The 13797-nt window shown below is 40.1% G+C and overlaps 1 protein-coding gene across 1 annotated transcript in view; it reads left to right on the forward strand.

The window, feature by feature from the left end:
• Window positions 1-550: 550 nt before the first annotated feature.
• The window catches only part of LOC148509651 (nicotinamide N-methyltransferase-like), an 18782-nt gene continuing 5535 nt past the window's right edge, over window positions 551-13797 (forward strand). Inside the window, exons 1-2 of the mRNA XM_088442930.1 lie at window positions 551-698; window positions 1816-2023. Of these exons, the coding sequence (XP_088299056.1) occupies window positions 551-698; window positions 1816-2023 (356 nt within the window). The remainder of the gene's footprint in view (window positions 699-1815; window positions 2024-13797) is intronic.

A 13797-nucleotide genomic window follows, 5' to 3' on the forward strand; every position in this document is an offset into this window, starting at 1 on the left:
GGATCTACGAATACATTTAATGCAGCTTCTTCTATTTTTGGACCTTTATTAATTTAATAAAAATACAGTAAGTGGTACTTCGGAAAACTAGTTCTCAGGCACTGGTAAAACTTTGTGATGTCATATAAAAGATAATAATAATAATAATAATAATAATAATAATAATAATAATAGAAAAAAAGGTGCTGCAACCTGTAGTAACCACCCTGATTCTGTTTATTTTTTATTTAAAGACAAATATCTAATTGGTCTGCACAAGCTTAAGATGGAGTGTAGAGGGTTAAACATAAACACAGATTTTTGTCACATTGTAGCATTGTGACATTATCACCTGGGTTGGCCTAATATTTAATCTTCATTAATAATTGTTTGATAAGATCTCAAAATCTAAAGTGATACATTTACTGTCAGCTGTGTATGAGAACATTCTAATGAGAGTAAATAACTATAGGATTCTGCTGCATATAAAGAGAACAGCCATACATATTACTATAAGGCTACAGATACAGATCAGAGACTCATCCCGTCCTGTGTGATAGAAGACAAGAGAATGGAAGCCAGACCCAAGTTTAAGCTTTATCATCTGCATGGGATGGACTCCAGGGACTTCCTTAAATGTTATTTTGAGATAGAAAGTGTGTTCAGAGATGAGACAGTGGTATTTATTATGGAGAAGCTGCACAGCGCATTAGCAACAGGTTTGTATTCTGGATAAATTGTTGCCTCAGATATATAACATGGTTATTCTAGATTAATAGATGAGTGAATTTATAGTATAAAATGATAACTATATTGGTCCTTTGGTGTGCGCAATGGAAACAGGTGAATCTTTCCCTGCTCACAGAGAGTTGTTACTACAGACATCACTTCCAACATTGGTGCTTAGTCTCTGAGGTGGAAGAGCGCTAACCCACCAAATGTTATACACACAGCACAGAAATGGCAGCAGACTTGGGAATAAAAGAGATTGCCAGCAATTTAGTTTATTGGCATAGATGAAGGCACCTAGTATTATACCAGGAAACATAAATCAATTAATCTATTCCAATATTTGATTAATGCTGGAACACATATTGGGCTATATATAATAGAGTAGAGCTCAGAGAATGTGAGAGTTTAGCATGAACCTCTCAAACTTTTTAAACTCGCCCAATGCATTAGAGTCTGAGGGCCTGAATCAGGGCGGGGATTTTTTTTTTCTCCTGCCTGGTCGCTAAACTTGTGCGTGAAGGCTGGAGACGGTAGCGATTATAGCGACCATCGGCATTGCAAGGAGACCGTAAGGTAGGGTCTCAACCCTCGCAATGCCGAGTGGACTTCCTGCTCTCATAGAGATGTCAGTAGGGCCGCCCACAAACAGCAGGCATTCCTTCGGGAACGCCTCAGTTTTTGCAGTCACCCCCCCTACCTGCCTGCAAAATGGGGCGACCTGTCGATCAACATCGACAACTGCCCAGTTTTGTTGTGAGCCCTGGAGCCAGTGAAATTCTCACTCGCTATGGGCCTTCCACATGCACGTGGCGCATTATGCGCGTGCACACTGGGCCACCAACGACCCGCTTGTGAGCGCTGTGAATCAGGACCTGAGAACATACAAACTCACTTGTTTTTAGACTCAAAACTTTCACAATTTAAACTCTGATCCAGATGTTTTCCCATCTTGAAGATAAAACTCAACCAATGTGAGAAGTTACTGCTTAACTCTCACATTTTCTAAACTCTCACACTATTACATTTAGCCCATTATCATTCTTTGCCGTTAACACACTGTAACTATACATAATGTTAATTTTCAAATCTGAATCTGTCCTGCAGGTCTTATTAAAGGTGAAACTTTGATTGACGTCAGTTTAGGATCCATCGTTCATCAACTTTTTGATGCCTGTGAATATTTTAAAGAGATCACAATACTAAAATTAAGAGAATCATGTATTATGGAACTCAACAAATGGGTGAAGACCCGCACTGGGGCTTTTGATTGGACTCATGCATCTAAGTTTGTTACTGAGCTGGAAGGCATCAGGTAAAATATAATTTTAATCTCTTAACTGGCTAATGTTTTTTTAAAAAATGTCACCAAAATTAAAAAAATTTTATTATAAAATACTGTAAATAATAGCTAATTAAATATTGATTCAATATAATATTTAACAAAAATTCAAGTTTAACCACTTAACTGACAAATTCTTTTTCCGAAAACCGCTCTGAATTTGTCGTCTTTTTATGATTGAATTAGGTCAGGAACAGCTTCTTAAAACTTATCCAACACGATTTTGTAAAAAAACTATATTTTTTAAAAACGCTGTACACCATAAAAATGGCAATTTGTATGGTATATTGTAGTGATGGCCATTAATAGAAACATCGATTGTGACCACAGCTGTTGATGCTTCCTTAACAGTGGTTGGGGGTTGCCTCACTCCACCTCCGCTATCAGCAGCCTCTCCCCCATTTTTGAAAGCCCCAATCCATGGATAAAGCTACTGTATATATATATATATATATATATGTATGTATATATATATATATATATATATATATATGTATGCGTGTGTGTGTATATATATATATATATATATATATATATATGTATATATATATATACATATATATGCCTATATATATATATATATATATATGTATAGCTTTATCCATGGGGGTGGGGTTTCAAAAATGGGGGAGAGGCTGCTGATAGCCACTGGAGGAGGGAGAGAAGGGCAGCGCTGTCCGTGCTGCCTTCTCTGACCTATCCTCTCGGCAGCTGCCAGGGGGTGGGTGCACCGGTGCTGGGCTGGCCAATCACTGCAGTGATCGGCCCACGGGGAGGGAAAAGTGTGCAGAGGGACCAGGGGGTCCCTCTGTGATTGGCGGCTGCTAGAAAATTATTTTCCAGCAGCCGCCCACAGAGCTTTTCTGACTGGTCGTATCAAAATACGACCATGTCAGGGAAAGCCCAGACTGGTATGGTCGTATCTGATACGACCATGCCAGGCAAGTGGTTAAATAGCTACAGTATTACAAGTTGAGTCTCCCATGTTCAAAATGCTTTGGACCAGGGGTATTTTGGATAACGGAATATTCCTTTTTTTTAATATTTGCATATCATAATGAAATATTTCGGGAATGGGACCCCAATATACGCACAGAATGCATTTATGTGTTATATACTCTTTATACACACAGCCTGCAGGTAATTTTATACAATATTTTCAATAATTTTGTGACTCAAGCAAAGTTTGTGTACATACATGAAATACATTTATGTTTCATATACACCTTATGCACACAGCCTGATGGTAATTTTATACAATATGTTTAATAATTTGTGCCTTAGACAAACTTTGTGTGCATTGAACCATCAAAAATCAAAGGTTTCATTATCTCAGTCATGCCAAAATGATTCCGTATTTTGGAATATACCATATTTTGGAATATTTGGATATGGGAGACTCAACCTGTAATAAAACGATGTGAGTGACAATTTTAAAGAATTTTTTTTAAAAAAGTACACTGTAGTTTAAAAAAAACTCTCTTTCTCTCATAACACGGGGTATAGAAATGAGGACTCCAGAGAGGCAGGTACTTAATAAAGCAGTATATTTTAATGGTAGCAGACAATGCACCTTAGTATACATGAGCATAGGCCTGGTTGCACACATGAACATAACAGAAAATAAGCAAATAAGCATAAAAGTAAATATCCTTGCACTCTTGTGCTTGTCAGGCCATCACAATATCTGTGGACCTTCCAGTTCCTGGCACCCTAATGCTAACCACCACCCCTGGCCTATCGCCTGGCCAGATTGTCCGGCATCAGGAGCAAGGAGCATCAGGTGTGTGTGAGTTTTAAACCCTTCCTGTGCTCCTATGATTATTACAGATGGGTCTGTGTAAATGTTAAAACTTGGAATTCAACACCTCCACTGCTAATGCAGAATGCAAAAGTTCACTTCAACCACCCTTAGAGAGGGCTGATTCTGCCAGAATGTGGGCAATTCAGGTGAGAGAAACCGCTCTCACCACACATCCCCCCTTTTGCTTTTCCAAGCTTGGGGAAGCGCACATATTCCTTGGTGATGGCTGACACTCTTCAGCCTCCCAAACCACCTTCCAGGCATGTCTTATTCATTCCCCCTGAACATGGTGTGTTCTGGCAGAAGAGCAACATCCTTGTTTTCTTGCGAACACTGGGTTCTGCTCTTTTCTGCTGCCATGCAGACAACGTATTCATCAAAGAGCAAGTCCAACATCTGAGTGGTCTAGCGAGAAGTACAGGGACCGGTACTTCTTTTTGCCAGATAGTTTGTCGCCGTGCCTCAGGAATGTGATATAATTACTGCTTTATGTCCAATCTTCAGGTGTATTTATCTTGTACTCTGATAGGGCAGTGTGCCCTGGCATGGAAGAAAACACAACCTGATAATTTTTGCTATTTTGCTGAGAAGGTGTCCACCAGCGGAACTTCTGTAGGGCCAAATGAACTATAGCGGCCTCTGGGAACCTGAGGGGTGGCAATATCCAGCACATGCATGGCAACATCTGTATTGGGTATAACATATTTGCAAACATTTATGTCTGACCGTAACCAAGCACAAAGTTGCTGACTTCTTTCCTCAGACATTAATTGCACAGAGTTTCTCTGTCCAAAGACAACTGGCCCTGCTTTTCCACTCTTCTACCTTTTCCAAGGTAAGGCCTTGGAGACTTTACATTGGAGTTGTCTCTGTGGTTACTTTACAAGATCAACAAATATGGGTAAATTGCATCCAAAGTTTATAGAATAGGGGAGCTTAGGACCAACTGTGGTGACCTCCTCATAAGTGTGCCCCTTTATCGTGAGGCTTGCTCACACCCGGAAGAAGTTTTCTGTAGATCCATGAATGCAGAATAGTTCAACTAACCCTGGCACCTTTTCTACTGCCCTGGGCAGGACAGCCTCTGAGATCAGGGTTTGCTCACTCTTTGAGTCTCTAATGACTGGAAGTTCTCGGCCACTTAGTAACAATGTTTTTCACATTAATGGGGGTCTGGAATCCAGGGGTACCATCGTGCAAAAAGCGGGGTACATAGCACCCATACTAGCAACCCCACACTCCATAGGCTCTGTTTTTCAGGGACAGTCCCTCCTTATATGAACTGGCTCTCTGCACTCAAAGCAAATGACCATGGCATCTCCAGCTGTGTATCCTTGAGGAGGGGGTGACAGTCGGGGTCACAGGCCAATGGAGTGCCATCTTAACAGGTTGCTCATTCCCTGGTTTCTTTTCTGCCATTTTTGTCATATTTCCTGTGGTCTCATACTGTTTCAACACTGTATTTAATTCCTTAAGATTATGAGGATCAGCATGTATGACCCAAAGCTGCATATTTTGCCCTAGGGTTCTTATACACTTGTCAATAACCACTGTCTCTACAATGTGAGTGGCAGTCTTCTGTCTGGAGCCAACTCTGGCCCTGTCTGGCGAGTTCTGCAAACTGCTTCCGATTAGAGACCCCTGGTAATCTGGCCCATTCATAGAAGCGCTGCACTTTCCCAGAAGGACTGAGACCTAACTTAGCAAGAATGCCACTTTTGACTAGTTCATACTTTTCTGCATCAGCAAAAGACAAATCTAAGGTTCACCAGTTAGATAGAGGGCACGTCTATCAGCACAAGTATCTCCTGGCCACTTTAAGTGACCCTCAAAAATATTAACAAATATGCCTCTGGGTCATATAAAGGAGAATTTGTCTTCAAATACCCTGCACCTGTTCTGCCCATTGATTGGGTCACAAGCTGTAACATTTGTTCCTATGTTTTTTGGTGAGAGGCCATTTTTATAGTGGGAGGTATATGTACAAGTGTAGGTGCTTTTAGATAAGTCAGTTTATACAAATAAATATACTTTATCTCTTTCTCTCAGAAAAGCAATTGTTATTCAAGTTTAGCACAGAAAATGAAAACACTGCTTTTTTTTCTTCAGCAATGCAGGGGTTAAACAGAAAACAGGGAAACAATGTTTTCTATCAGCACTGCAGTAAATAAACCTCAGTATGTGTCTTGCTTTGTTCAAATAGCAGGTGAACTTTCATTAGACAGCATAAAAACTAGCTGGTGAACACACTAATCAGCATCTTAAGCACCTCAGTAAACAAAGGAAAGCAACTTATTTTTCTCTTTATGCACAAACAACTTTTGCACAATGCATAGCAAGTTACAGTTTTCTTACAAATAACTGTGGCTTATCTGGCATATGTTCTGTGACAAAGCAGTGCAGCTTCCCAAATGGGCCACCAAATGTAACACAGGGTATAGAAATGAGGAATCCAGATAGGCAAGTACTTAGTAAAGCAGTACCTTTTAATGGTAGCAGACAATGCACCTTAGTATACGCGAGCATAGGCCCAGTGCCAGATCAAGGTCCTCATGGGCCTGGAGCTGAAATCTATGAAGGGCCTATTGTGTACTGTTGCAGGGGGTGTGACTACTGCTATGGGGGTGTGACCAATGATGTGGGGACATGGTCTGTGTCATGGGGTGTGGCTAGCATCATGGAACATAGCTACCCACATACATTGAACCATCTTCATCTCCCTCCCCTTTTTGATTATATGAAACATACACTACCTGTTCTATAAAAAATAAAAACCACAAACTATGGTTTATTAATAAAATGCAACAATTTTTATTAATAAAGTGCTTTAACAGAACCATAGCTGAAAATTGCTAGTTTTCAAATAATTAACTTTGAACAAAGTAAAAAGTGCAGAACATGAAAACATAAATAATACAAAATAAATATTAAATAAAACTAATTAAATATTAAATAAAACTAAATATGTGATCTGGATATTACTTAATATGCATATTAAATATTACATAAAAATAAACTATGTGAACCGTGACTGCAAAATATGTGACCTGTGCTTTAATTAAGCTCACTGTCTCACCCCACCCTCGCAGCGTGCAAAATCACGGGTAGTGTATAAGGTAATTCTGCTCCATATTTCTAGTAATGATGATGTACTCAATCATATTACCAGAGATATTAATTGCCTCTGACAAATCTGACAGACATTGGAGCGCCATACAGACTGCAATAGCAGACAGGCAGCGATCCATTGAGCCCACAAAAAAAAGTCACTGTGTAAACAATCAAACTTTAAAATTGGTAGTATTAGAAATCCAAAAGTGGTTTGTTTAATCATAAAACATTTTGGTAAAGAGCATATGTGCTTTCATATAAACCACACTTAGCTTTAAACTCTAATATTACATTTCAACTTACACTAGGTAGGTTGTAAACAACTAGACTCCAACAAACTGAGGATAATGATCAAGTATTACTATACATGAACTTTTCTTGCTTTTCGACTGGCAAATTCTTCTATTACATTTTCCATGTCAATTTCTCTTAATATTTCATTTTCAATGCACAAAAGAGAGAGCGCATTTAGGCGCTGTTGTGCCATGGAGGATATCAGTGCATTTTTTACTTGCTTCAGTGCAGAAAAGCTGCGCTCACCACTGCAGTTGGTAACCATCAAACAAAGGTACATGCATACTGAAACGGCAACATTTGGGAAGTTACCAACTAATGCCTCTGTAATTAGAAATTTATACATTTTGATTTCTTGACTCTCATGTGTATCTTTATTTGAACTGGTTGTAGACACAAAACAAATATACTACTTCATCTGCATATTCTGGACCAAGATCTCCTGTTTATATTTCTACCAATGCAGTGGCCTTAGCACGTAGTTCATCTGATGTTAAAGAGCACAGTTCTGAAAGAAATTTAATTCTGTCTTGAATGACACAGTATGCTCCTTGTCTTCAATTTAGCGATGCCAAAAGCTGATCAATTATGGGAAGAAAAGTGTTCACTTTAAATTTGTCTGATGGTGAAAGTCCAGCAGCTGCATCTTCAGCACCCCCAAAGTCCCACTTTTTATTTTTTTAATTTGTCTTCTTTGTTTGTAATCATCGCAAGAGTAAAGAATTTTACTTTGGTTTTCAAACTCTGTAAACTGAGAACGGAGGTTTTCTACAAACATTTTTAAGGATTCCAAAATGTCTGCGGCTCTGTTCAGATCCAGTTTTGAATCTTGAAGAAAATTACTGGTTTTATGAAACCGGCTCAGTATTGTGGACCAGAGTTGCACCATTATCCCATTTCCTAATTGGCTCATTAGAGAATAAAGTCCCTTTGCTTCCAAACATGTCTCTTCCCTTTCAGATGTGTAATTTCCCATATTGTGCAGCAGATCTTTAATAGATGTATAGCCTTTTTCAAGGCATTAAGGGCATCATGATGAGCAGACCGATATGTGACTGAAAAGCTTTTCAGGCTAGGCAATCCAAGGGGCTTGAAGACATCTGTCAGAAGATTCCACTGATGTGTTGATGTAGAAAAAAACATATAACTTCTGATCAAAGTCAAAAAACAAAACTACCTCAGGGCAACATTTTACAGCACTTTGCCCGATAAGATTAAAAGAATGCCCATAGCATGGAATATATTCAGCCAGCTTGTTCTTCTGACGTATAAAGGCCTGCATACCATTGTATTTTCCACTCATATTTGATGTATTATCATATGACTGGCCCCGGTAATCTTGAATGGAAATTCCATTTTCATCAAGAAAAAGAAAAAGGGTGTTTGCCAAGTGATCTCCAGTATGTCCACGTACTGGAATAAACTTGATAAAACGCTCAATGGGTCCAATTTGAAACACATAGCGAAATATAAGCGTCAGCTGATCAGTGTGTGAAATATCGGGTGTTGAGTCCACAGTACTTAGATTTTTTAATCTCAGCTATGATCTGCGCAATACTTGTTGGCCAATCACCTCAATAAATTCATCACAAATGGTTGAGGCCAGGTATGATACGTGTCCTCGCCCTTTGTTTGCATACATCTGAATATGTTCAGCAGTGACGGGATCATACTCTGCCAAAAATTCGAGACATCCTAAATAATTGCCATTGTGTACTGATCCAATGATTTCATCATTTCAACGAAAGGCAAGACATCTTGATGACAGGAATTTTATAGCACTTAAAATTCTGCAAAGAATTTGATGCCAGTACTTATTTTCAGACTCATATTGAATCACTAGAGATTTGTCTACACATTCTCTGATCAATTTTCTTCTAATAAGTTTCTCAAGAGAATCTGCATGAATTGCACTACTTTCATGGTGGCTTAAATCTCTAGCTGCATGTCTCCAGTCTGAATAACCATCAGTTGCCAACAGTAAGGTGGCATCTGAAGAAAATATTTTGCAGTGAGCACAAGAGTTTGAGCATTTTCGGTGAGTAGCAAAGCCAGTCACGCTGAACTTTCTCACCATTAATTTGTTGAGAATAAAACAATGACTTTGTACAATGTCGTGCAAAATGTTCACCAGGAAATATTTTTTTTGGTATTCGTAAAATCACTGTCCAGGAAGTGGCAATCAGCAACCCCCTTCTGACTAAAAAAATTTGCGCAAAGTTTCTGAAACTTTCCACTCTCCTACATCATTTGAAAAAGATGTGTTTTTTGATTGTTCAACCACAATTTCTGTGTCACCTTCAACTGATTCCCTGGTTACATTTTGGATATCTATTATATCTGCATGATCACTGGATGCACTTGGACTGGTTTCACTTGTACCAGCTTCACTTGCACCAACTGTAAAGTCTCTGACAGTGGATGTACTTGGACTGACTACAGAGGAACTGGCTGCACTATTTACAGAACAAAAGTCTGTAATTTTTCTGGTCTTAGCCAATACTTTCTCTACTGTAGGTTTTTCTTTTCCTCTTCTTAGCTTTTAGTTTATCCCAGCCACTCTGTTGTGTCTTCATGTTAACTTGAATGACAAATAAAATGTCACCCATAACATAGTTGTTTCTCTATCTTATTCTACACTCTGCTAACATTTAACTGTATAAAACACATTGGAGCTGATTCTGAGTTGGACGGATCTCTGTACGGATTAGAATAGCAAGTTTTAGCTTACAGCGCATGCGCAGAACTTAATTTATGAATTGTTTCATATTTCTGTCCTATCCTGACTGGCCAGATATGGGTAGTGACAATGTTCTGTCTCATCAGAGTATAGCTAGAGGCCTGTGCTATTCTGAGTTATGGTGCATACACACGGTCAGATAAACTATGATTTTATCAATAACAATCATCTCATTATCATTCAAATCATGCTGTTTCTGGCCCCCGCAAATGACCAAATGATGGTCGATGTACGGGAATGAATGGTCAATAATGACCAACAATCGCCGCTCGTGCATGCAGTCCAACCTAGTTGATATCGACCAGGTTAGCTTGTTTACTATAGGGACCTGCGATATTTGCAGGTCGCTATAGTCTTTGGGGGGTGAATGTATGTGTTGGATGCTCGATAACGATCATCTAACACATGCAGGCCGATCAGATAACTATCGTTATCATTATCTGATCGTGCCCCCATCTGACCGCGTGTACGCTCCATTATTTGCGGGTCGCTATAGATTTTGGGGGGTTAATTTATGTGTTGGATGCTCGATAACGATCATCAAACACATGCAGGACAATCAGATAATGATCATTATCGTTATCTGATCGTCCCTCCATCTGAACGTGTGTACGCTCCATTAGACTTATGGAGAATGTGAAGTCTGTGTCAGACAGATCTCTTGCACCATGCATGGAGCTGGTGCCGATACTAATGGTGATGCTTGTGGCTCTGAACAGAAAAATAGTGAGCAGAGTGGCTTCCCGCTTGCAGGCACATGGAATTTTGCATTAGCCAAATGGAAACTCCCATTAGCATAAAGTAGTAAATCAGGTTTTGACGACTACACGCAAATACAGCAATTTTGCTTCCAACTCAGAATCAGCTCCATTGCTTGATCTGCAAATTGCTCTACATATAGAAGACATATTTCCCTGCGAACAGTCATTGATATTACTTAGAGTTTGAAACAATGACTGTACAATTAACACACATACATATATAACAGTAATATATATATATATATATATATAAATATATATATATATATATGTGACAGCAAAAGGAAGTATGTAGGAGCGCTTGTTTGTTAAGATAAACAATAGAGTAAGTATAATAAATATTTATTAGCAATTAATAAATTATGACAAAGACAACAATAACAATAAAATAAAAAATGAGCACAACTCTGTGCAGTATTCAGACCATCCTTAATTTTGCCCTCTTGGAGCTAGTCTGCTGGTTAAAAATGTGTCCGTTTCATGTGGGAACACTGGCCCTGATTCAGAGCCGGACGCTCTGACAGAGCGCTCGCTCTGAATCAGGGTCGGCCCTCTGGTTTTTCTGAACGGCCTCCTGGCCGATCACATAGCTGTGGGTGACCACCCACAGCTACAGTGAGTGGCCAAAAAGATGGTCATGATGGTCAAGACCATCGGGCTTGCGACGAGACCCTTGTGGTAGGGTCTCATTGCCGCAAGCCCTGGAGTGCTTTTGGCTCTATCAGAGCCAAAAGCACTCCCACTGACATCCCTAGTGATGTCAGTGGGGCCGGCCCCAGACGGTAGGCGTTCTCATGAGAACACCTCCATCTGGGCAGCCACACCCCCAGCACGCCCACCAAAGGGGGCGTGCTGTCACTCACCATCGACAGCACGCCCCCTTTGCTGCGAGACCTAGAGCAGCGGCTTCCCTGTCACTCGCCGGGTCTCGCACATGTACACGACGGAGCCGCCTCCATCATGCGCATGCGCACTTGGCCAACATCGACCCGCTTGCACACGCTCAGCGCTCGCAGGCGGGTCTGAATTAGGCCCACAGTTCCTAAAAATGGATACAATCCTGGTGTGTACAGTAATGGATACAGTGTAACTTATTAGGTTACAGTGTGATATTACCAGCAATGGTGGAGTGACTGCTGCGGGGAGCCACTTGATGGATAGGAATAAATAGTCCTATGAACATCAGGAGCAAGTGATGTGGAGGAAAAAGGGTAAACCACTTGATGGCAGATATGTAACTTGCAAATATATAAATAGTTACCAGTGGTGTCTCCAATGTCCACAGCCCCGAGTGGAGAGGTGCTATGATAGAGTCTCTGGAAGGAGATACAGCTCTACCACTCATCAGTGGGAGCATAGGTGCAGGCTCTTTAGCAGGACCATGGATGCTGGCAAGCTGGAGACTGTGTTGCTCTATGCTCCGTAGCTGGCAGGAAGCGTCACCTGTGTTATGGCTTAAACAGCCCCAGCGGCTCGCAGCAGACTCCCGGCAAGGGGTAGAAGGTCCGAGGATAACAGCTAGTCAGTGACCCCAGCGTCAAGGGGGAAAGGACCCGAACAGCACTCAAAGGAAGATACCGGTCTGGTATAACACAATGGAAGTTTCTTGAGGCATTTCTCCGGGCATAGGGATCCCGGTTTCCTCAGAAGGCAATATAGGATTTCTAAAGTATTGGTTGGTCATTGATGCACTTGGTGTACTGCTATATCTCCTATGGTCTATGTAGGACCGACATGTTGAAACAATATTGGTATTTGTGAGGATTTAAATTTGATACCTTTTTGTGCAGAAAGCGTGTGAGTGCCCCTCATTTTCTCTATATTATGGACTTTCCATGTGTACGTCATGGGTGACAACCCAGTACATTGCAAGACCTGGATGATGTGAGTGTGGCCGTGGTTAATCATATTCATATATAGATATAAATACATATGTACTATATATGTATATACACTCTTTTTTTATTATTACACACCCACACACATATATATATATATATATATATATATATACTAACAATAGCATTTACTTACACTGAAACGTTGATTACATCCAATTGTCTATGCCTGCTATTGCGCCGAGTGCTGCATGTTACTCTACTGCATGTTTTGCTTTTGTTGTGAGGGCACCTGCCAATGTGTATGTATGTGTGAATATCTATCTATCTATCTATCTATCTATCTATCTATCTATCTATCTATCTATCTATCTATCTATCTATCTATCTATATATATATACACACACATATGGAGCCATATTCAATTTGAGCCGAGCAACGTTAAGTTAATGCGGCCCAGACTTAACGCCGACTTCAACTGTTTTGTAGGCATTAAAGTGTTGCGTGCGTGCAGGCTTTACCCCGTATTCAATTTCAAAGTACATGTAAACGGCACCCGGCGATACTGTAACTAGCGGAAAGTACTGTCATTTTTTGGGAAATCAGCCTGTCATCCCCCAAATAATCATCTGACATGGGGGTTCACTATGGTACCCCTGATTTGGCTCGCTGAAGGTATTTGGTGTTTTTTAAATGGGCTCAATAGCTGCTAAATAGCGTTTTTATATACCTGATGCAGAATAGTATTTAGGAGTATTTTTTCCAGAAAATAAGTTATCCCAGCAAATTTGGGGTTCTTGTAAATGGGGGTCTGCATATTTAAAGTTGAAAAAGTGAACTTGAAAAAATTGTGAAAAATCCACATGCCGCAAACACCTGCAATCAAAAAAACACCTGGGGTATACTTGGGGACCCCCCCAGAGTCAAGTTCGCTAGTTTTTAACTTTGTACCCCAACATTTTTTTTTTGCCCCCTTTTCAAAGTAAATTTTTGGGGTGTCCTTAAGTTTTTTTTTTTATTTTTTTTTACACAGATTACCTTTGGCGACTGTCTGAAGGCTGAACACGGGTTCCCGAAACTTTGCACCCCAAAACCCCAATTCTGCACTTTTTTCTGCCTGCTATTCATAGGTGATACTTTACCGCCTATTACATTGTATCTTTCAAATTTCATACGGGGTAAAACCAAAACAGGTGAT

Source organism: Taudactylus pleione, unplaced genomic scaffold (genome assembly GCF_031769625.1).
Source record: "Taudactylus pleione unplaced genomic scaffold, aTauple2 ptg000318l, whole genome shotgun sequence".
Taxonomy (NCBI): Eukaryota; Metazoa; Chordata; class Amphibia; order Anura; family Myobatrachidae; genus Taudactylus; species Taudactylus pleione.